At 41.1% G+C, this 25,035-nt stretch overlaps 1 protein-coding gene across 4 annotated transcripts in view; it reads left to right on the top strand.

Annotated features, from left to right (window-relative positions):
• Positions 1-25,035, top strand: part of SIM1 (single-minded family bHLH transcription factor 1) — a 54,575-nt gene that overhangs the window by 13,205 nt on the left and 16,335 nt on the right. For all 4 annotated transcript variants that reach the window (XM_017818699.1, XM_017818697.1, XM_017818698.1 and 1 more), the window contains 7 exons: positions 41-130; positions 260-368; positions 478-563; positions 1,691-1,890; positions 2,003-2,109; positions 3,021-3,168; positions 23,883-24,048. In XM_017818699.1, the coding sequence (XP_017674188.1) occupies positions 41-130; positions 260-368; positions 478-563; positions 1,691-1,890; positions 2,003-2,109; positions 3,021-3,168; positions 23,883-24,048 (906 nt within the window). The remainder of the gene's footprint in view (positions 1-40; positions 131-259; positions 369-477; positions 564-1,690; positions 1,891-2,002; positions 2,110-3,020; positions 3,169-23,882; positions 24,049-25,035) is intronic.

Genomic DNA, 25,035 nt, shown 5'->3' with positions numbered 1-25,035 from the left:
CTGATATATTTATATTCCCATCCCTCACCCTTTTCTGCAGACGTTGGACGGTTTCATATTTGTCGTGGCTCCAGATGGCAAGATCATGTACATCTCCGAGACTGCCTCGGTGCACCTGGGCTTGTCGCAGGTACGCTGTGGGGGCCCACTAGCCCCCTGGTTGCCTGCACCACCCCCCGCGACTGACAGGCTACGGTGAGCGGTGCAGGGGATAAGCCCCTCTCCTCCTCTTCCTCCCCATTCTCCTCCTCTCTCACAGGTAGAGCTGACCGGTAATAGCATTTACGAGTACATCCACCCCGCCGACCACGATGAGATGACGGCGGTGCTGACGGCCCACCAACCCTACCACTCGCACTTCGTGCAGGGTAAAGTACACAGCACCCCGCCCCCGCCCGGCCCGCGCAGTCGAGGAGGGGTCCGTGCAGAGCCAGCGCAGCCTGTAGCTCACCCCATCTCTGCCTTTCCCCCTCCCAGAGTACGAGATCGAGAGGTCCTTTTTCCTGAGGATGAAGTGCGTCCTGGCCAAGAGGAACGCGGGCCTGACCTGCGGGGGCTACAAGGTGCGTGCCTGCGGCCAGGACCTGGTTCCCCCCTTACCAGCCTTTCCGTGCCCCTGTGCCGGGAGAGCGGTGAAAATGGGGAGAGGAGTCGGGATGAGCCCTCTGCCCGCCGAGATTGCCCCAGCCCAGGATTCTTTCATGTGGTTCATTTCTCTCGGAGTTTCAGGTTGAAGAGCTCAAACCACAAAACCAAGCAATCGAGATCGCCGTGGGCTGCTTTTGTTTTGGTTTCTTTTTTTCGATTTATTTATTTTGGTTTTTAAACCGAACCTCGCACAACCACTGAGGTTCCCGGGGCGTCTGTGGAAGCTGTCAGGTGACACAACGGGAGCCCCGGGTTAATTTATTTCTTTATTGGGTAACTCGTCAGCTGCAGGGGCAGCTCTCCCAGTCAAAGGTTTTGTCCGCGTGCTTCACACGGTTCTGCCCGGGGCTCCTGGGTAAGGACAGCCCTGCTCTCCTACCTCCTCGCTGCTTTTTCAGCCAAACAAAGCCGAGGAACGGGTTGTACCTATAAACCAAGGATATGTACAGTAGACCAAGAACATCTGTTGAACTAACTCCACGAAGAAACACCCTAATAATAGAGAAGTAAGAGTGGAAGTAGACAGCAGTCATCTTCATGGATACATTAAGGAGATACACCTAAACCTAAGATACTTTTTGGCGACGGATCGCGCCTGCTCTATCTATATAATATACATATCTTACACATGACATACGCACACATGTAACCTCTTTCTCTTACACGCATACACTCCTCATTACAAAGTTGTAACTGGATTGGCACTTCCGCGTCTTTCATTTTTAGAAGAATAATAAAAGAGCAGTTAGGAGGTGGGCCAAAAACCACTTAAGCCAGTGGAAAAAAAGATCTCATTGACTTTAATGGGCCTTAGATCAACGCTGAACTCTCGTACGGGGAAGAACTCAACCCCGATAGAACTGTAGAAAACCCGCAGCCAGTGCCGCTTTGCCAGTGCGGAGACGCGGGACAGCGACTCTCGGGAACCCGGCAGCCTCATCGGCACCGGTTGTCCGGGCCCTCTTCGTGGGGAGGGACGCCCGTCTCAGCACCCCCTTCCCCCCTACTAGGCAGCCGCCAAGCTTTCCTGTGTCTCCGGCAGGTCATTCACTGCAGCGGGTACCTGAAAATCCGCCAGTACAGCCTGGATATGTCCCCCTTCGATGGCTGCTACCAAAACGTTGGGTTGGTCGCCGTGGGCCACTCTCTGCCGCCCAGCGCCGTGACGGAGATCAAGCTCCACAGCAATATGTTCATGTTTCGGGCCAGCCTAGACATGAAGCTCATATTCTTAGATTCCAGGTAGAGCTGGGGTTATTTCTAAATCTATTCTCCTAGCCCCTCCCTTGTTCTCCCCCGGGCCTCCTCTCCTGTCCTCTCACCCACTTATATTTGCTGCTTATGTCTCTCGCAGGGTAGCTGAACTAACAGGTTATGAGCCCCAGGACTTGATAGAGAAGACCCTTTACCACCACGTCCACGGCTGTGACACCTTCCACCTGCGTTGCGCACATCACTTGTGTAAGGAGATGGTGTTCTTGTTAAAGACCCTGCCCCCCCCCTCTTCTCCCTCTGCAGAAGAACTTTGGGGTTGCTGGGATTTACCTCTAGGTCGGAACGGGAAAAGCCAGCTCACTGGAGGGCAGAATAAGCATCTATCTATCTGCATCTAGTTAATCAAGGTTAGATACAGACTGAACTACAAGTTGGAGGGAGAAGGACATGGAGGGAGATTGGCAATGAAAAGCTATTTTTCCATTCTCATCTCCTGGTTGTAGGACAAGCACTGCCCTGCCCAAACCTTAGGAGCTCCATTCACTTCAAATTCTGATTAGGAAAACCCTTTTTTCTTGCTCCAAAAAACCATGCCAGTGAAATTCAAATACCTTTTGTTCCACTTCCACCCAATCTCACAAATCTTATCTGTGTATCTAATTTTGACTGCAGTAGTGGGCCTGATTCAGAGAGATGTTCTTTATTCTATTTTGATATCATCATGACATTAATACATGGATAGATGAATAAAAAGGATATTAATTTCCGGTAAGTTTCCTTTCAGAGAATGTAACGAGAAGAGATAAAACTCAAATACAGATTTATAGAATTAAATCTCGATGAGGATATGTCAGGATGGGGGTGAGTCCGTAGGATTCGTCCCCCGTTGCCACTCTTCTCGCCTCTGCCGCCCTGCCCCACCAATCTCTCCGAGTAGCCTTTGATAACGATCTCAGCTACTGACATCAACCCCCCAACCGGGGGTCACCCTTGCCCAGGGGTGGTTCTGTTCCTGTCGGTTTCCCATGTGATGCTAAAGGGTTCCTAACCCCTCTCGTCGCCTACAGGGGTCTGGGGGGAGCGTGCGCCCCCTTCCCGGGGTTGATCCAACTATAGGAGGGAGCCGCGCTGAGGCTCTCCCCGCTTTGTCCCCGCAGTGCTGGTGAAAGGGCAAGTGACCACCAAGTACTACCGCTTCCTAGCCAAGCACGGCGGCTGGGTGTGGGTGCAGAGCTACGCCACCATCGTGCACAACAGCCGCTCCTCCCGCCCGCACTGCATCGTCAGCGTCAACTACGTCCTCACGTAAGTCAGCCTGGGGCCGCTCCGAGCTGCGTGGGGCCGTGCGGGGCCGTGCGGGGCCGAACCCCGCCGACGGGCACCTGCCTGTGCGCCCCGCGCCGGGAGCTGCGGGCCGGACCCGCGGCCGCTTCTCCCGCCCGCCTCTCCCCCCCGCCCCGGTGGCGGCTGCTGAGCCCCCTCGCCGCCGCGCTGACCAGGGCAGGCTCGCCAGGTCTGCTAGGAAACACACTGAGCTCTTTCATCTAGATGAAGGGTTTCCCGTCTGCCTATTTCTTTCTCTTTCGAGAGAGGAAAAGATTTAGAGGTTTGTCACCCACATATTTTGCTGCCTCCTCCTTCTTTTTCCTTTTTTTTTTTTTTTTTTTTTTTTTTTTTTTTTTTTTTTACTGTTCAAATGCACCCAGCATTAAATAAAATTTAATGCAGCGTAAAAGAAAAGGCTTCCACGTACCGAGTTATTTATACTCAACAAACAGGACATCTGTTTTTCTTTTCAAAAATCTGGGGTTTGAAGTTCTTAATTTCATCCAGAGTCTCTATCAAAGCTTGGAGATTTCTTTTTTGTTCTTGGAGTGTGATCCTTACAGTGAACCACAAGAAAGTTGGTGACCAGAAGGGTCAGTTAAACTTTTAAAAAAATAAAATCAAATAGAATTAAAAAAAAAAATAGAGTAAATGCTGAGGTACCGCATATCTTAATGCATCTCCCTGTATTTGTGGATGGCTAGGTTGTGCTCTAGCTTAGACTGAAACAAAGAGGTCCAGTGAGGAAGGGAAAGCTCGGTCGGACTATTTTCAAGTGTTTTTCATGGTGATTGTTAGCATCTCCTTTGGACACGGCAGTAGCTGCTGCTGGCAGCACTGATGTTTCATTAGGGTCGTAGGACCGGTCGACCGGTCAGGACGGCGGTACCTCGTTGATCCTGCGGGCCTGTATATTCCTCTGTTCCGCTGCTGCTTTTTTTTTCTTATTCATATATTTAGTTTTTTATTCTGGAGACAAATGTAGGTATAGGAAGCGTCCGAGAGGCACAAGCCTCCCCCCTCCTAAAACTGCGGCGATGACAGCATTATGACCTTGCCGTTAAGGCTTTCGCATGCCCAGGTGGGGAGTGATTTGGAAGCCCAGTTTAAGGCATGCTTCCCAAAATAAAGTGGCTCGACGCGTAGGCCACGGCTCTAGTCATGTATGGAGGTGCGGCTGGTGGAGTGGTAAAGGGGCTGCGGGTCACGGTGCATGCACTGCTAGGGCATAATCAGTCCCTTTGGTGTGTAAGGTCATAACGGGCGTAGAGCTCTAAGATGGTCAGACAGGGGTTACTGCGCCTGCATGAAAAAGCAGATATTTGGGTTAGCACTTTGATGTCGGGAGTAAACTGCGATTTCCTTTTAAAAAATTCCTTTTATTCCCTTTTAAAAGGTATGCGGCGTAATACCCTGGCATTCCCTCAGCAAGGACGCCTATCAGCAGAGGCGTTATCACCTCTGCTCTAGCTATTCTGACCATTTGTATGTCCATTTTCCCTGTACCAGTCCCTCTCTGTATTTTTCGCCGTTCATGTTTCTCAGTTAAGTCCAAGCACCTGCCTTAGGTGAACGGGGAACTGCAAAGAGGGAAAATAGTGTATCGTAACGCTAAGAAACAAGGAACTCGAAGGCAACTAGCACACTGGAGTGGTTTTGCTCCAGAAACGCTACTTTTCTATGAGCATTTGAGATTATCCGTCGTTTCCCTTTTCTTTAGTCCTAAAAGGGTGAACATCAATCACGGAATTCTGCCTCAAATGATTGGAGTGGAAATGAAACATCCCAGTGGATCTGCTGAAAGCCAGCTGGGCATACAGCTCGATCTGTCCCTTAGTTGCTGGGTGACCGACACGGCACCAGAATTTCAGGCTGGCACAGCATAGCAAGTGCTCTGGTACCCCCATGGGGGCCGGTCAGACAAACCCTTCAGAGCTGTGTTCCAGCAGCAGTGACCGGCTGTACCATGTGCCGTCCTACCCCCTTGGCTGCGCACAGGTGCTGCGGCCACCACCGGTGTCACACAGCCCAGGCGTCTGTCAGCTCCCAGATGCTACCGAGGTCGGGGGCACTGCGGTCAGCCTGTTCGCAGGCCGTTTGCACCTCCACAGCCCGCTGCTCCGGGGCCCCTCGACCCGCGGGGGCAGCCGCCGGACAGCCCCTGCGTGTCCGCGGCTCCGCGCCCCGGCGGGATTTCCCCGCCGCCTGGAGGCGGGGCGCCTGAGCACTCTCTCCCGCCCTCCCAAAACGGCACTGCAGGGAAGCCGGCTTCCCCCTCAGAAGCGGTACCCAAAGAGGGAGATTCCTCCGCCTCAGCTGACTTATCGTTGGAGGCAGTGTCTTTATATTTTCGTGTATGTATATGGATTTTCAGAACCTGTTTTCAGCCAGACTGACATGTAGTAGGACCACAGTTGTTTTTTTAAGATTTCCCTTAGAGAATGAAGTGGGCAACTTTGTTACTCGGTGTAAGTCGCCAAGTCTCCCCTTGCGCCCTTTTCTTAATTGCCTCGAGTGCGGCGGACGGCGGGAGGGCAGAGAGGGAGCCAGACTGGCTAAAGTGGGAATACTGAAAGCTGGGAGGTCCAGCATTGGCTGAGGCAACTGCCATGTGCTGCCGACGGCTGTAATCCAGACACCAACACTGTCTAGCTCTTCATTAGGGCGCTGTAGAAGAGATCGCATTCTGCTTGCTTCTGCAGCAGGGCTGATGCTGCTGCAATTGCTGCCCTTGTTCCAGGGGATAGGCATAACTTCCACTTGAGCATTATTATTATTATTATTATTATTATTGTTATTATTATTATAATCGTCATCATCATAATTATAATTATCATCGTTATCCTACTTCTCTGCCTAGCCTACCATTCAGAAAAACATATAGGGAGAACAGGCCTTGCCATGTGCCAGGGGGCTGTAAGCAGAGAAAGGGCTGGCTTTTAAAAAAGTGAGATGCAGTCAGGCTTTTAAAAAAGTGAAATGCAGTCATCCTCTGAAATGGGTAACTGGAGGTAGAGGGAGCTTTTAGGGAAAGGCTCATGGTGGCAGAGTTGGCCAGGGGGATGCTGAACTACCTAGAGCAGGCTTAATTTTCTTAGTGAACTATTCAGAGTCAAGATGTTATCACTCAAATGAGAAAGATAGGTGGGAAAAACATAGAGGAAAATGAGAGGTTATGGGAACTTGAGGTTTTCCTCTGGTGTGAGGTAGGCTCTACTCCAGGAGGGCTGGACAAAGGTCCTGTAGCACTCAAAATCTGCAAGTGTTTAATATACTTCATGCTGGTATAAATCCTATAAATACTGTAGTTCCTTAAGGATGGCACTGGATTATTACAGTAAACCAAGACAGGCTGAAGTGAGCAGTACATGTGTGCACCATGGGTTCCTTCCATGCTTCACCCACGGGGCAGTGGGTGTGTGGCAGAGCCCCTGGTGCAGCTCCTCGTAGAGGCACAGGCACGAATTTGCCTGCTGCCAGGTCCTGTTACAAACCCAAAGGGGAAGAACATGCTTACAGAACAGAAATACAAACCTTTGCATACTGACTCCTGTGTGTGGAAGCCAAGGAGAAAGTGAAAGAGGTACAAACTAGTGGGTTTTTGATTTTAAATAACATAATTGCAATCCCACACATTTGGGATTGCAAGCTAGAACTTGAAAGATGGGATGACTCCCTCAAAAAATTCATTTGAAAATAGGAAATAGGAAAATCGCAAAAGGGGTCATAAGCTTTGGAAGATGTGCTGCAAATTTCTGACCTGCTGGGTCCCTGGTTCCTTTGCACAGTACTTCTTCATTCAGGGAAAGACCCAGGATTTTTTTCGGTTTGCTCATGGGATAAGGAGATTTTTCTCACTGTTGAGAGGAGCCTGAGCGCTCTGTTTTGGAAAGGAGAGGATACTGAGTGCCATAAGTGCCAAATTGATCTGGAGCCATTTCAGTGCAGGCTGAGCAGCAAGAAGGAGAATCTCTTACCTCGTAGCTTCCCAGCTCACCTGGGTGGTACTGATGATGAAAAAGGAAAGAATGAAAGAGAGTTTATGCAAAAAGAACTCCCCACACCTCAGTTAAAAAAAATAAAAAAGAGATGATTTTCATTTTCCATAAATCTCGAGCTCTGAGATCGTGAATTCTAGGCTTGGGACAAATGTTTGTAATAAGTATATATACTGAATTAAATCAGCAGAGTGGCAATGGCATTTTAGGAATAAGAGGAAAGGTGATTTTTTTTGCATAATAGTGTATCAAAAATTAATACAAATGACCTTTAAGGACTCCATCTTTAAAGCACACATATTTGCTCTTCTTTGTATTCTGCTTGGCATATGTGAGTACAGACACAGAATATTTGTTTCTTTTCTTATTTGTTCTGTACACACAGTCACCATATCATTGATTATTAGCTGTGCATGTTTATCACATAAAGGGACTCAAGTATGAGTCAATTAATAGAGAATGCAACTGCTGAAGTTAAGTTTATATTTGGATCGCAAACAACCCTCTCTTAAACAAATGGATAATGCAAAAATCCTTTGACGTTCTGAGCATGGGCAAATGTAATAATTTGTCCCCAGAGAAAGCTAAAGAAACTTTCCTATATACATTTTGTCATCCTTTATCATTTAAAAGAATAGCAATAGTGGCGACATATACAGATAACACGGATTAGGTACCTAATTGTGACTAATCTCTCTCCTAATGATATAGCATGTATTTGATATAGTCCCAGTTGACCTGATTAGGAACACAAACCGAATGCAATTTATTTGAAAGATTATTTCGCAAATGACTGCCATATTGACAAATGTTTTACCAACAATGTGGTCGATGCAATTTAGAATAAATTAACCATTAATTGTATCTACACACTTCACCTTTGAATTATTATTACTATTCATAGCTTTGTGTACTACCAGATTTGAAATGATAAAGATAGCAAGGTACTATCTTTATGTGTGATGGCTCAGACTTCAAAAGCAGTCCTTCCTGGCATATTGAGTGGGCTTTAAGGAAATTCGTGTTTCACAAGGAAAAAAAGCTCTCCCCATATTTGTGGACAGTTACATATTTTCATAGCTTTTCATAGAAATCTTCTTTTTGTCCTCTCTCTAGGACATCAGGTCTCACATCTGTCTCTTCCTAGTCAATGGGAGAATCCAAAAATTTATTTCCACATCCATACGCCTACCTTTCTTGAGAGTTTCTTTCAAACTGATCTAATTGGAATTGCCACATCGTTCTCTCCTTAGTCAAAGGTAGATACAGGTTGTCTGGTATCTCCTGAGTGTGTGATGGAGTGTGAAGGATAGTGAATACACTGGGAAAGTTACTGCTTGCAGAAGTAATCCTGTGTATACTTTCTCATATCATTAGTGAAACTAGTTGTATGAACAAGCTTAGTCATCCAACCTGTAATATTCAAGATAAGGCTTTGTAACCTTAACTGGATAATGTTTCGGATTTTTTCTTAAGTAGTTGTAAATAGTAGAAACCAATTTGCCCTACTACTTTTCCTTTATATTTCTCTATATTAATGGGAATTTTTGCCACTTGCTTAATTGTGCACAGTACTGGGTCCCATTTTTTCTATTCAGTCTGCAATGTACTTTGACTGTAAAGCCTACCATCATGTAATTGGATTAGCAATGTAAATATATAGAGGCATTGTTTTAATAAATCGGAATGTTTGGGAAGCATATGCCTTGAAGAAAAAAATATAAAAGGATTCCTCTTGAAGTATAGCTCTTGCAGAAGATTCCTCTTGCAGTATTCTGTTTGTTCACCATTAGTTTTTATTACAGACTTGTCTCCCTGGAACATTGTTTATGTATTTCTTGCAAATAGGAGACAGGCTTTTCCAGGTGTTCACAGTACATTTCTATAGTTCTTCTTTGTTCATGTAGGGACTTTCTTAGCTACCATTTGTTTAATTCACTCCAAATTTCTATGCTTGTATTTAAACCAGGTGACTGTAATGGCCAGGGCACTAAAACCAGAGCCTGGAGTCACTGTTCCTATGAAGAGTTTTATTTGTTAGAGAAAGGATAAAAGGACTGCAGCTCAGACCTATGGAAAAAAACCCTCCAGTCATTAGTTTAAATGCATGCGTGCTGAAAGTCTCACACGGCACGAAATTCAAGATTGTAAAAAAGTGTCTTTATTCCTAGGAAGAAGGGTGACTTCAAATGCTTTCCACTTCATCATTTTCCCGTTCTTTGTGCTGCCTTTGGAAACACCCTCCTCCCAAACACTGAGTTACAGATCTTGTAAAATGTTTGTCTGGGGCTGAGACACATTCAGCAGGGGCAGCAGCTGAAGCAATTACTATCTCCAGCTGTCTGCCTCACTTCACTGATGAAAGGTACAGGGCCTGCTCCAGGGACTCTTACTCCTAAAATGCCACGGTTTATGGTCTAAGGTAAACTGCCACAGATTTTACTTTACATGGAAGCATTGGACTGTACACTGTAGCACAGCTGTTCTTGCTAGAGAGGTTGTTCACACTTTGTCCTTACTCTGCCCTTCTGCACTCTGAATGGCAGAAATGAGACTTGTGAACATCACTACAGCAGCTGGGCGCTTCAGTCCCTTTGGGGGTCAGTCCCAGTGGTCCTCCCTATGTGGCAGAGCGGGGGAGACAATAGACCATGGGGTTTAGGGTTGTATTCACCACTCTGTGATAGTTCAGAATGCTGAAGAGGAAGTTGAAAAAGTGGCTGCTGGTTTTACCACATCACATTTGTATCTCGTCTATGGACTGTGTTAGTAACTGTGCAGAAGAGACAGGCCAAGCCGTCCACTATCAAAGGATTCCCTTGCATGCTATCGCTCTCTTGATACTCTGCACAAAACTGGATGCAGAACTGGCTCCTGCTCTCATAACAGCACCAGTATGTTCCTTAAGCAGGCTTACAATTTTACTAGCTCTGCTTCTGTTTCCTCAATCTGTTGCATGTTTGCTCTTGTTGCTCTGTGCTGCATCTCAGTACTGCTGTCATTCCCATGTTGTTTCACCGTAATTATCAGAAGGTACAACAGGTGTGATAAGTTACTAAACTGCTTCTGAAGCAAGATCTTCCCTCTACATTATGTTGTTCTTGCTAGTTTTTATTTGTACACACACAAATGTGACATTTTGACATGGCCTAAATTAAGTGTTAACAAATAAATCTTTGTCCATTCAACAGTGACAGGTATCTCTTTAAAATCTAATTCTCTTTCCCTCACCTCTCTTTTGTACTTTACAGTGTGGGCCAGGCTCCAGCACACATGTTCGTATTCAGTGGGTTACTTCAGAGGCAGCCCCTTTCACTTTGATGACACTATTTATGGAGGCAGGCACTGCTCTGTGTGAACAAGGGTATAGCATCTGACCCTTCGGGATGGCTGAACTCTGGAATCAATCTCATGGTCTTTAACACAGTTAGACAATTTATTCCTGTTGTTGTCTTTTGTTATGATCCACTTAGTGCAATTAGATTTCAGAAGTCCTGATTTACTAAAGCACTTGAGCACATGTCAGGCTCTAAAAATGCTTAGACATAACTTTCAGTACATGATAATATCCTAGTGAATTCAGTTTTGAAATACAAAAAAACCCTTAGACACACTCTTAGAAATGAAAATATTCCTTGGCTTTGCCAAATAGAGATGACTTGAAGGACACATTTGTTACTCTGTTGAATTGGGACCTAATAAAGAACAGCCATAGTTTTTCAGCTACAGACCACTGTGTATAAATCTTGGGGGCAGCAATGTTGAAAATAAAAGCTATTATCTGCAGAACTTTCAGTGCAGCTATGGAAACTCAACTGCCTGACTAATTAAAGTTTGGCTACATCCCTAGCATTGTACAGATATTTTGACATAACCCAGTGTGAAGACCTTTAAACCCATCCAGTATTCAATGTTCTTACATCTGTGCCGTTAGTGAGCAAGCGAACATGCCCTGTTCTCAAGTAGCCTGTAGCTTTGATCGTCTCTGTACTATGGTTTGCAGCTCTTAGCCTGGGCTGCTCCTATAGAAAACTCTCTCCCTCTGACTTAAGCCCTGGCTAGCTAAAATCCACTCAAAGGCATTGCATGATGTTTTTCTCTTGTCGTTTCCAAAGAGTGTTTTGTACACAGAACAAAATAATAACTCTTAATGACTGCTTTACGAGGCATATCTCAATAGAGTATTTGCTCAAATAGAGACTGCATTTGGGGATAAAAAGCTTGATAGCATCCTTCCATTTGCAGCCGAACTTCTGAACAGTGTTCCCCAAAATAATTCTATTGATCCTAAGCTGCTAGTAGGAGAGTTAAAGAAAACTTTTCACCTTCCAAAAGATAATCAGACTCCTTGGTGCTTTCTAGTTTATAAAAAACAGCAATGGGGGTAGGGACATGGCTTCAGTCCAAAGAAAACTGCCTGCCTGTGTGACTATAACTGTATAATATGGGAACATGCTATTAGGGCTTCCATGGGGATATTTAGTGAGTTCAAGAAAGCAATAAGGCAGAAGGTGCACAGCACCATTTGCACAGGTGTGATACTCTGGAGTTGGTCTGTATGTGCTACAGAAGTGATCACCAAAAGCACAGTAAATTTCACACATTGTGATATAGTGGACTTGTTGCACAAACCAAATCAAGTGTTCAGTTGCTTCAGCTGCAGATTAACTGTAGTGTTGGTCCAAAGACAGTTGTAGGTTGGCAGTGGAGTTGATCTACATGAATGCTGTGGACATTTTTATGGGAACAATAAAAGTGTCTCTGCTTAGTCGGAGACACTTCTAAGCATCCAGAAACCCTTGATGAATGTGCGTGTGAAGCAGTGACAACAGAATTACTAAAGCCAGCTAAGGCCCCTGCCTGTCCTAGTCAAAGCAATGACCAAGAAGACAAAGGTACTAGGCAGATGATAGATTTAGGTTTCCAGAGAAGATGAAAGCTAGATGTTATTTTGTTTTATTAAGTTATTTTTATTTATCTATTGAGAAATTTTAGCTATTCCTATTAACTGTTTTACTACCTATAATCATTTGACCCACTGGAGACTCATTCTTCCCTTTCTTAAGCTGGACTTTTAACATGGGCATGCATTTCTTGAACTGCGTATGTTAATAATGAATTGTTGTTATCCTAACCATTAAAAAAGTCTTTTGAATTTGTTAGATGATGTGGGGCAAGCAGTATTTTTGCAATAGATGGTGATTTAACTTATTCTGTGGCCCAGAGAGTCTAGGTAGTGAACCAAGTTATCCTACATCAATTTTAACATTTAATGGACCCACTTAATAACCACGTATAACGTACACTTTGAGAAGACAAGATCAGTGATTACTAGGGAAGAATCAAATAAAATGGAGAATTATGTATTACGTTATGGCCTCATGATATTGTCCTTTCTTGCTATTTGTCTCCTGTTTTAACAACATCAAATTTTGTACATTATTTGTCTATCAAAGCTAGATGACCAAGGCAATATGAACAGAGACTTAGACCCAAGTGGCTAGTAATGTGGGTGGGATTTGGCTGCAGTAGAGATTTGGCTGTGCATGGGAACAAGCTAAAAAGCAGTCTAACTCTTGTACAAAAAATGAAATGAGAAAACAGGTATATTAATTTGTAAAAAACCCAAAAAACCATTCTCCCCAAAAAGCCAAAACTCCAGTGAGAGCCCCTGCCTGTCTTCCTCCCCTTACCTTTAAAATTTAAGCAAAAGAAGGCTCAGTTGAAAAGTAGGTATTAAGTATTACATCATGCTTTTTTGGTAGATAATGGCACATTATGGCCCTCAGAGGCAAAGTGCTCTCCCTTGGCCAAACCTGAGGAACTTTGGACAAGTGAATCAGAAAGACTTTTGTTTTAGAAAAATATTGCTTCCTAAGGAAAGTGGAAGTCTTATGACAAGGAAGGACTAATCTGATGAAAGAGAAAGGGATCTACCATAAATGGGATGTCCTCACCAGAAAAAGTTCATGAATCCTTTTGTGTTCAACATGCCTCTTCACTGTGAGGGGCAGCTGATCAGAAAAAGCAGGCTGAAATGATGGACAAGTATATTATGAGGCATGCAGATAGAAAATTTCCAAAGAGGAACAAGTAGAATGAACAGTAAATAGTTTTTCAAGCACAAATGTTTGTCTCCAATAAATTATTCCCAGATCCCAAAAGCTTACATAGAAAGTCATCACAGAAAAACTAATTAATTTTTCAAGTATTAACCTTAGGATTTTAGGAACATTGTCACAACAAACCTTTAATTATGGGAGACATAGAGGAATTGATAAAACTTGAAATATCACTAATTTAAGTTTTACAGTAAATTATTATAAGTAATAACAGCAAATTGTCAGGACCACTCTTCACAGTTTCAAAGGAACTGAAGTATGAAAATGCTAACTACTGTGGTATAGAGTGTAAGATAAGAACAGCTATACAGAATCAGACACATACTGGTAGTGACCATGGGAAATACTTTGGAAAGAGTTAAAAAATATGAGAAGCATGCAGTAATGCTTCCCCAGTACTTTCTCCCAGTCTTTGAGAAGTTCAAATGATTTCCTAGAAAGAGGTGAGATCTTTGAGAGTATTGTCAATGTTTTTTGTTTTTTTTTTTTTCTCCACAAATTTACCTGTTAATTTTTTGAAATCATGTGAGCTTTTGCCAAGGTTAAGTAAATGTAATAAGAAAAGCCCTCTTTTTTTTTGTTTTTTTTTTTTTCATAGCTTCTATTTGTTCTGTTAGAAGAAGAAGCAAAAAACTGCTTCCTAATAATTTTCTCTATGTTGCTCATAATTTCCCATTTGTTGTCCCAGTCACCTCTTTTTCAGCTTGAGAGTCCTTAATTGTTTCTCATATTGAGGCTGTTCTAAGCCCATCATCTTTGCTGTCCCACTCTAAAGTTTTTCAGGTTTTCAGATAAGATGGTCAGAATATACAATATTTGAAATAGCGCATGAGGGGTTTATGTATAGTATGAGGTATAATCCTTATCTTTATAATCCTCATTTACTGCATAGTTACGCCGTGATGCTCATTTTCTTACACAAAGGGCAGTCTGTGTTATAGCAGTGACCACTCTGCAACGTGATGCTTCTTACTTTTGTGAAACTTCTCAGTGTAAGTGGAGAATCATACAAATTACAGGATTCTTCACCAAAACAGAGTTTAAGAACACTAGTTTTAGAAATAAAAATCTGAAACTAGGTTTTTAAGCCCCATAGAGAAGAGTGTTATATATGTCCCTGATATCCTGGAGTCCATAGCTACATAATTGTATTTTGTGAAACGAAACATCCAGATATAGGACTTTTATCCCATTTTGTGCCAACTTTTCAGTTACTTTTACAAAACATAGATCAGTCAAATCTTGAAAGCATCTTAGCTGGTTTTAGCCCTTGCCATGAGGGGACAGAATTAGTATAAGGCCTTTATCTCTGAAACAGTGCTTGGATTTAAAATGACAACATCCAAACCCCATGAAAATCATGAGGAGCTCCTGTTGGTTCTCCTTACTACATACCTTAATGTGCTGTAGAAATCCTTAGTCTTTAGAAACCTGTTAATTTTTAATCTCTACCAAAAAATCATCTGGGTCCTCTCAAATCCTTTTGTCCAAGCATATCAAAGAGCTATCTAGCGTGCTATTTCCAATATTTTCTGCTCAGTTAAGTACACAATAACAATGGTATTACATGTATTCAGTCAAATATTTTTATTCATAGAATACATCTCAAATTTATTTTAGCAGTTTAAATAAGTGAGTTTAATGTCTATTTAGTCAAGCATTACAGTAGTGAGGACTTAAGTAGATTAGAAATAAATGAATCCAATTAAAGAACACGTCTGTGAAATTTTGTATGTCATTGGCATGAATGAGCTGTTTGAACAGCAATTGTAAAGAAATCATTAATGATTAACTATCTAGCAGAGGTTTAATCAAGGATAAATGGTATAGGACATAGTTAAAAATGTTTGCGTTGAATACATGGAGATTCTGAAATAATAAAAACATGTTTTGCATCAATAGTGACATGGCTACTGCCCTTGGGAAATGTATTTTTTGTTATCTGTGGTGATGTGCAGATGAGACACAGCTTAGAGTTAGCTCAGTAATGTCAGCTATCGTGCATTGATAGCATAGCAGGAGGTTGCTCCTTCCAAAAAAGCTGAAGTTTAATAGGTGACACAGACAAAGATATTTCACAAAATAAGTGTTACCTACAATAGCATATTGTTATCTTCCTCTTCAGAGCTAATAATGCAGCAAATGCAAAATGAGGAGCAGCTAAGCAAGCTGGGGCTGTTTAGCCTGGAGAGAAGGAGGCTCAGGAGTGACCTTATCACTCTTTACAACTATTTGAAAGGAGGTTGTAGCCAGGTAGGGGTCAGTCTCTTCTCCCAGGCAGCCAGCAACAGGATAAGAGGACACAGTCTTAAGCTGCACCAGGGGAGGTTTAGGTTGGACATTAGGGAGAAGTTCTTCACAGAAAGGGTGACTGGGGATTGGAATGGGCTGCCCAGGGAGGTGGTCGAGTCACCACCCCTGAAGGGACTTTAAGAAAAGACTGGATGTGGCACTTAGTTCCATGGTCTGGTTGACAAGGTGGTGTTCAGTCACAGGTTGTACTGGATGATCTCAGAGGTCTTTTCCAACCTAGTTGATTCTGTGATTCTGTGAAAGTTAAAGTAGGGATTCTCAGAAGTGATCAATGCTGGGCTAAATTAAAAGTCCCCTTGGCTGCCTCGATGGTAAGCTCAGGCAAGTGCCAAATGCTTGCTAAATCTCAGGATACATGATTCATCCTGTATGGCACCATTAGTCTTTGGGAGGGTTGGGAATTGAATCCAGGTCACTTGGCTACCAGACTGGTGTCTTACGGGTGTCAGTGATATTCAACGTATGTTTTTTTAACACAGAAAAATATTAAGAACTCTGATATGGGAAAATCTACCCTTTATAACAGCAGTCTGTTGCATTGTTGTCAGTCTGGCTTTCTGCAAAATGGAAACCATTCTATGAGGATAGGAGAGATCTTATGTTTATATGACACTAATTCTTAAAGAGGTGTTGTCTACATGCACTCACTGATGCACTGAGGTGACATTGGTTTTAATGGGCTGGTTGAAGTGAGTAGCTGGAAGAAAAGAAAATTAGAGTTTTTAAAGTCTCATTTAACAGGCCTTTGGTTTATTAAGAAATTTTATTTTGAATATGCCAGTGAATTTAAAGTAATAAAACATCGAAATGATTACAAAGTCACCATAATAATTTAGTAAAGGCTGACGGTATGAACGTGATACCTGGAATTTTGCAGGGTTTAACATGACTTCAGGTAAAGTATTCTCAACTAGTTGAGAATAAAAAAAACAACCAAACAAAAAACATAGCAGGCTCTGAGGTCATGTCCCTCTAAAACAATTTTCTTATTATGAGGCAGATTCTAATATATAACCTATTCTAACATATACAAACATTTATAAACTCCTGTCAAATATATTTCTCCTTTTAATTTGGCGAGAACTGAATATACATCAAACACGACATTTAGGCAACTGTTCTCCTAAACATCTTGCATTTGAAAGCAAGTACTCCCAATATAAATAAATGTTACAGAATTAAACTTAAGTCATCATATTTCATGAATTAAAGTATTTTTTTTCAGTGCTATCTGTAACTAAAAATTGTAATTAAATTTGTATGTAATTAGCCTGGGATATCTTAGGCATTTTATTCACGAACAGTAATAGGTTCCTGGTGCATATTTTCATCTAGCAAGTCTAATAAATAAAGGCAAATACAGTGTACAGAGATCTCCTTTTTGAAGCCAAAAATGGCTAGGCATGTGGTTTGGAATGAAAAACTGTATCTTCAGACTGCTGAAAAATCTTCCACACCATGATTATCCAGAGGCCAGGATGTTTTATTTAACTTTGACTGGCAGTTAGATGACTGCATTCTGAGATGAGAAATGAATCAGGGAATATATAAAATTTATCTGACAGAAGTTTTCTAGAGGATATCCTCAGACATTTGTGTTAAATGACCTGTACAGGAAAATCTGTGCTTCAGTTTTTCTGAATGTAGTATCAAATAATTTAATGAACCTTCCCAGTTTGGATTGCTTCATGTTTAAAAGCAAATATAGAAACATGGTATCATGTAAGTGAATCTCATGGCTGAAGAAGCTGTAAAGTTTGACTCAACAAGATGTAAACAGCTACTATTGCTTGCGCTATTTATGGAGATAAATGGGTGCCTGGAACTTAATGAAGGGATCCAATATACAGTACTCATATTTCTCCAAGTAGATGTGTGGTTTAACCATTAAGTGTACTACTAATAAGCAACCATTTGAAAGAGTTCTGGACAGTCTTTCCAATTACTTTGGTGAGGCCTATATGGGACTATTCACTCAAGAAGTTTTAGAAAGGAGAGTTGCTAACATCATCCCAATAACTGATAGAACAGCTGAGGCAGGAAGTATCTCTGAGGTTGCACAACTGAATGTCAGCATAGTTTCATAACAAGCAGTGAGGTCCTACAGCTTTTTTCTCACTTTGTCCTGAAATTTGGCTTTCTGTATGAGCTAAGTGAAACCTACTTATTTTGACTGGTTCTGGAGGATGCTAAAGGGATTGCATATGCTTCTTCTGACAAATCTCGTGAGCAGACCGAGGCCTTTGTAAACATTTCTGAGACACATTGTACATGAACAGAGGACACAGCAGATGAGGAAATTGTCTGTTTTGTTGTACCATCTGCTGATTTAGAAAGCCATGAAGATGACAAACAGCCAGAATCTGTTCTCTTTTCATTCATCTGCTGAATGGTGCTCTGTTAGCATTGCATGAGCTGGAGTGTGGAAATGTTAAAAGTTGCAGGCATTGTTTAAAAGTAGAAGAACGATATATTGCAGAATTGTGGTCAGACATGCATGAGGAAGTGCCAGACTTTTATCACCTTCATGTCTGTTTTTAACTGAACTGCAATAACTCAGCAAAATAGACTGAACATTAATGACATTGACACCTTTGGTTTCATCTCACAATTTCTATTGCTAGACTGGCAGAAAATCTGACAAATATAATTTTTCTGATTTTTAGCTAAAAGAAATGCGGAGCGTGTATGACCCTTTTCATAGATTTTTCATGTAAAACTAGAGGAAATTAAGAACACATATCATGTATTCAATTGAAATAATAGTGTAACAAATTATAAGTAAACCTTGTTTTCTTTTGTATGAACAATATTTTCTGCTTTGCTTCAGTCATGTGAATGATTGTATCAATGATGTAGGAACCTGCTCCAGTAAGATCACCTTTTACTTTCAACTTGTACTTCATGAACTACTTTAATACATGTAAAGAATGACACAGGTCTAGATTCAGTGTTTATCAGATTTAGGTGCTCCCATGATACCTTTTTTTCATTATTTGCTGGGATTTCCAGTGACAGTATGATCACTGCATATTGTTCAATTGAAAAATACCTAAGAATAAGAGTTCCAGCTCTACTGATCTTTTTACTGCTGCTAGAGACAATGAACTGAAATGCATTTCTAATCCATTGCTGTAACTCCATGTATGAAACATGAATTTCTGTTCATCTTCTTTAAGGTGTCTAAATTTTGTGTCTTTTGAAGGAATTAAATACACTGTAAATATTTGCCTCTTTGTTGGTTATCTGTGTCTTCTCAGTCAGTGCAGGTGTAGCTTATTTTTCCTTTCTGGTATGTGGTGGTATTAATGTAAAAAGACGCTTTTTCTTATGGCTTTTGCAGAATTTTCCATGGGTTGAGCATTTTTCTGTTTTTTCTTAAGGTTTTCTTCTTGTTTTGAAGGTTATGCTGCTTATGACCATGAATATGTAAGATCTGTATTCTTGAGTCTGGCTGTCCCTCTACTTTTGGGATGAATCTGGATATTTATTCTTTACTAATGGATGTCATTATTTTACTTCTTCCTCTGGATGCATCCTATTTAGCTGCTCTTTCTATTTGAAAGCATTTTTCAGGGCTTAAGTTCTCTTTTGTTCCATAGCCAACACCGTTTTTAAGTAGGGAGTCTCAATAGCTTGAAAACTATTTGTGCCTTTAGCTCTCTAATGTTAATGTCTAGTCTCTCTTTAGTTTTCAGATTTTGGTGAGAGTAGTCCCAAATATGACCCAATTAATTGAAGAAACAAAATTATAAAAAGGCCCAACTTGTCTGTATGTACTGTTTTGGTTTGTCTTGGGCCACACTGTGTCCACTGGGCCTCTATCACTATTTCCATTCTTTCCCAAGATTATTTCTAGCAATGCTGACTCACCCTTTTCTCATATTTTTTCCTTCAGAAAGGCCACATAAAAAAAATTTTAATTTTTCAGTGTCATGATGAGCTCTAACCACACACTTAGTCACTGTAGTTGTGAAAGCTTTGCTGTTTGCATAGAATTCAGATTTTGTGGTGCTCTGATACTCCCTTACTGTTCTTTTTTTGTATCTGTCTGCTAATGATTCATTATCTCTTCCTCAAACTTTGATTAGACAGATCATTGTTACCATGTTTCATATAGTATATTTTGGCAATGGTAGTAGGCAGAAAGTGTCTTCTAAAGCTGAATTGTGAGAACTCTTCACACAAGTGTTGCAGGTCCATCTGGCATCCAAGTGATGTGCAAACAGATTGGCTTCCTCTTCCAAGCGTTTTGCTGCTTCAGCCTTTGTCCTTCACCACCTTTGCAGCTTACTATAACTAGATCCCTTTAGTAAAGAATGCTTTGTACTCAACTTTCAGATGCTTCAGTGCAGAGAAATGCAGTTGGTACAGCCATTGATCCTTAGTTCTTCATGGTGTACAAGTGGTACACCAATAAGTACTTTCAAAATTAGGCCCAGCTTCATAAGGGGCATTGGCAGAGCCAGACACATGGCACAGAGTGGAAACGCTTCTGGGAGTTAGATTTGAGAAGAAAATGGGAACCAGCATATTGTAGCAAGAGGATTTTACCCTTTGTCTTCTGATTTATTTTTGCTTACAGTGAAGCATGGTAATCCAGACTGTAGGTGCCTGGTACATTGACCATACTGGCCAGCTTCTCATATGGGGAGTGAGGGAGACAAGATAGAGGAAAAGTAATACATTTTTTTAGCCATATGCTACCAAAAGCATATGCCTCCAAGTTTTTTGAGGAGTCAAAGAGGACCTAGAATTTCCATCCAACTGTGGAAAGAATGGCTGTTTCCCATCATGAAAAGGTGGAGGTCTTCAATGTGTTTCCCTTTGCAAAGAAGCATCACTTTGGTCTTGTCTGGATTCAGTTTGATTCATCTGTTCTTCATTTAAGAACTAATTTCCTGTAGTTATTCTGATGTTTTATAGTGATGATAGTTGCATCAGAAAATGAGATAAATAGTAGATTGTCAGCAACATACTGTTAGCAATTGAACACATGCCATATCACTCTCTCTCTCAGCAGTCTCATGTAGATAGATGTAGATTGTATGGATCCCTGTGGGATCCTGAAGGTGAGGACCTTGGAGGAAGAGGCTTGTATCCACCACCTTTTTTTTAATTACATGTAGAAAACAAGATGCAGTACTGTTGTTCGGCTAGGACTGTGTAATAGATGATTAAGGTGTTTACGAATAGAAATCTGGAGATTATAGTTCCATGGTTGGTGGAAGTTTTATAAATTCCTCCAGAAAGCTGTCAGAATTTCCATCTGTTGTTTGTGTATCACTGGGAGCCCTGCTTTCTCCAGTGTCTTGCCTTGCAGTGCGTACTCAAACATTTTCATTTCTTGGTGGAACATATTTTGCATTGCACATTGAGACCACTGGACTCTTTGATTCTTCCTCCGTGTTTTCTTTGCTTGCTTTTTTTCTTTTTTTTTAACTTCTGGTATTTATCTTGGCCATTTACTGATGGTGTTCTGGTGTGTCTCTTGGTTATTCTGAAGGGCAGCTGTGCTAGGACAGGGTTGAGAAGGTATTGAATCATGACTCAGTGATGCTAAAAAGTCCAGGTGTTTCATCTGCAAAGAGAGCACAGATGTGTTCTTTTTCTAAGGAACTTTTCATTTGGCAGCAAGAACTTCAGATATTTTTCTTATTATCCTTTGTTTAATGATGCTACTGGTCTAAGCAACTGGTTGTAAATACCAGCTTGTGGTGTTTATTCTAATATGCGGTGTTCTGGGATGATGACCCCTCACCATAATGATACCAAGGACCTAGAAAAGTAATGTTGAAATGCATGTAAGTTTTCAGTCAGTCTGGTTTGACTGGGTTTTTATTTAGTTACTATGACCTTGAAGCACTGTAGAGTGTGCTCTCTATGTTTTGAATGCTCAGCCCTTATACAGATTGTAGCAGCAGATAAGCAGTGTTAGAGTGACAGTCTGTGGTCTGAATATCAGGGTGGTATTTAGTCCAGTTTTTTAAAACTCTTTCACTGACAGGATACAGCAGCAGACTGCTACAAGGTGGCATACACCAGAGATGGGGAGGTAATGGCAGAAGCACAGAGCTATGGGTTCTCCAGCAAAAAGGGAGGTAAAAGGGGTGGTAGGTTCAAAACTGAAAGACAATCTCGTCATACCCCTATGTCTGTGAACAACTTATCTATTTAGTTTTGATTAATTTTAGTTTCTGGAGGCAATATTTTCTGCATCTGGCACTGAGACCGCAGGACCCTCCTCTTCTTATAATTAAGTAGTCAGGGGGAATGTGTATATCAGGATGAGACTGACGTTTTTTTCAGGACTATTGATAAAATCTCATGCTATTGGAGTGGTCAAATATGAAGATTATTGGACATCCTTTGTTTCTGATGTTTTGTATAACATAAAGAAAATTTGGTAGGAATCAATTATGGAGACAGATGCTTTGCATGTCAAGCCAAAGTGTCTGGATGAAAATTCTGGGAGTAACCACAGAAAAGATTAATGCTTTCAAAATATGTGGATGAGCCATACCTGTCAAATAGGCCAAAGTGAAGCCCCATATTCAGATGCTTTCACTGCAGACAGGATATTTGAAATGCAGGTATTATAGCAGAGACCTATCTCTATTAAAGCCAAAATTTGAAGAAATTACCTCATTAATAAGTAATTTTGCATTACAAAGCATTATTTATACTTGATCAGGCTCTGTCTGCTTTGGACTGGAAACAGTGTAGTCAGTGCAGTTCTAATGTCAGGGATTCACTTTCACGTGTTATGTACACACATAGTCAACATTGCCAAAAAAATCCAAGCCTATTTAACCAACAAGTTTGCTGCTTATCAGATGAAAAAAAATTATTGTAGAACTGGGATGAATTAATTTTTATATTCTGCAGGTTTATCTGAGCCTGCTCGAAAATTCATCCTATTTCACTTATTTCATTGATTTATCAAGTTTGTCCTTCTGCCCCTGAATTTTATCTGAAAACATTTCAGTGTACTAAGCTGTGAGATGCTCAGGTTGTGGTGCAGCTCCTTTTTAAAAAATGTTAGACTCTTATGGCTTACACATCAATATATGTGTGATTACAGAGCAAGATATTGTTGCTAAAGCTGGGTAAATCATTTATTATTAATATAATTAATTAAGTATGAAGTATGGGGTAATATGTGAATGAATGTTACTGCTTTGACTGCATAAGAGAAGCATTATTCTTCCCTTGTTCTCCTACTTCTCTACTGGTAACACAGAGGAAGAGAAAAATCATGAATCCTCCCTCTTTTCCTCCAGGTAGGTAGGTCAGGAAGAAGCTCTTGCTTTGCTCTCTTTTAATAAATCATTGTCAGAATAGGTTCCGTATGACTACATGAAAGCTGGAGAGCTCATTTCTTACTCCCCCGGGTATCAGCAGACATGCAGATGTGTGCAGAGGGGTGCAGTCCAATGCATATGCCCACGTTATGGTTAGTAAGATATTGTGAACAATGCCAGTTTTCCTTACTTTTATGTATTCATTAGAAAGTCTGAAGAATCTAACTGAACTTCACAAGCTCCCCAGAGAAAACCTCTAGTATTTTGTGAGAGATGGACAGAATATTTAAATCACAAGATTTGTATTTATTTAGCCACTTTCTCTGACTGGTAAACTGGTATAAAAAAATTCTGATGGATTTTTTATATAAATAAACACTCACAAGACTCATAGAAGAAACAAAATTTCAAAAATTTACACCAATTGCCCAAAACCTCAGAAACAATGAAAAATATGGCCTTAAAGATCAAGTGTTTTCCATTAAAAAAAATATGTTATTCAATTTAGTTAGTCAGCTGTGTAGGCTGTTACGTGCACCCCACATACACACATGTGAAAACATACACACATATACTTGTGTTAAGTTTGCAGTTGTATGGTTAAAAGAGTTTTGAGGAAAATGTATCCTATTAACTGCTTAGCTATGTGACTAATGTAGAACTGTAATATAAATCTCAGAAATATCCATCCCATTGGCTTTTTATTATTGCCCAAAATAGGTCAGGATGATAACAGCTGGATGCAAAAAGCAATCATATTTTCCGTATAAATATGGTGCTATTGTTTAGTAAGCTATACTCCATAAATGTATTAGGGGGATATACTGGCTTGCCCTGGATTGCTTTATTCTTTTTCTTGAAAAATATCTTTTGTTTCCACCCCCCACTTAGAAGGAAGGAATGTTTCCCATTAAGTTATGAAGTGAGTTTGTTTTTCACTTTTGCCTTTTATATAGGGATACTGAATATAAAGGACTACAGCTCTCCCTGGATCAGGTCACTGCTACCAAGCCGGCATTCTCATATGCAAATTCAACTCCAACCATAACGGATAACAGGAAGGGAAGCAAATCTCGCCTCTCGAGCACAAAGTCAAAATCAAGGACATCACCATATCCACAGGTAGCTGTCTTTGAAATAAGAAATTAAATCTTCTTGTATATCTTGATTTTGCCTTCTATTTTGCAGAAGTAACTAGAATGGGCCAAAGAACATGTTTCTTAAAGGGAATAAAGGACCGCAGGTTATAAGATCTTGAGGCGGGAATATGTTTCTTTAAACTGTTTCTAAAAATCTGGAAACATTTATGTTTCAGCATGCATAATAAATCATCATCAACAACAATAGCAACACAGGGCTCAGAGTTAATGAGGAGCGGACAGAAGGACCAAATGAAAATGTTGGTTTTGAAATACTTGGTTTGAGAGGACTGTGAGTCTTGCCATTTGAGAAAGCTTGCTTTTTCTTACTTACTCTTTATTAATTCCAACATATCTAAAAGCTGCCAGATGTTTGCCAGCAGTTTAATACTGAACTCTTAGTCAAGAGGAGTGAGTTTTGAGAAGGGAAAGCAGCCAGCTAACTTGCTGACTGGAAAAAGAAAGCTTTTCTATTTACAAAGCTTTGAAAGGAAGGAAACACTAGGAGGTGGTCATTGGCATCAGTAGACTTTAATTTCTCAGATTTCATTTTCAAGCCTAATGTGTAAGGAACATGTCCTTGCCTGGAGAATGGACCAAACTCGATTGGGTCTGTGAACTGAAGCTTACCCAATACATTTGTGCAACTGGATTCTGCAGGCAATGCCACAGCACTTGCATATTTACGTTGTCAAACTTTTAGCTCAAATACATCTGTTTGTTAATATAACCATGATGTTTACTAATGATACAAGTCTTACTGCCCTTATGTCTCCACACAGTGGATATAAATGTATGCATTCATAAGGTAACATTGAAGAGCTATGTATTTTTAAAGAGCCCAGGTCAATATTTAACTGATAATGACCTTAATGACTACAGTTTCTCTGTAGGTACAATGTTTTCTAAATTGACCTCTAAGAGTGTATAATGTGAACCCAAATGTCTACATCACTTCCTTGTTTTCTTT

Source organism: Lepidothrix coronata, unplaced genomic scaffold, assembly GCF_001604755.1.
Source record: "Lepidothrix coronata isolate B3197 unplaced genomic scaffold, Lepidothrix_coronata-1.0 Scaffold70, whole genome shotgun sequence".
In the NCBI taxonomy this organism is placed as follows: Eukaryota; Metazoa; Chordata; class Aves; order Passeriformes; family Pipridae; genus Lepidothrix; species Lepidothrix coronata.
This window is presented reverse-complemented; position numbering and strand designations above follow the sequence as displayed.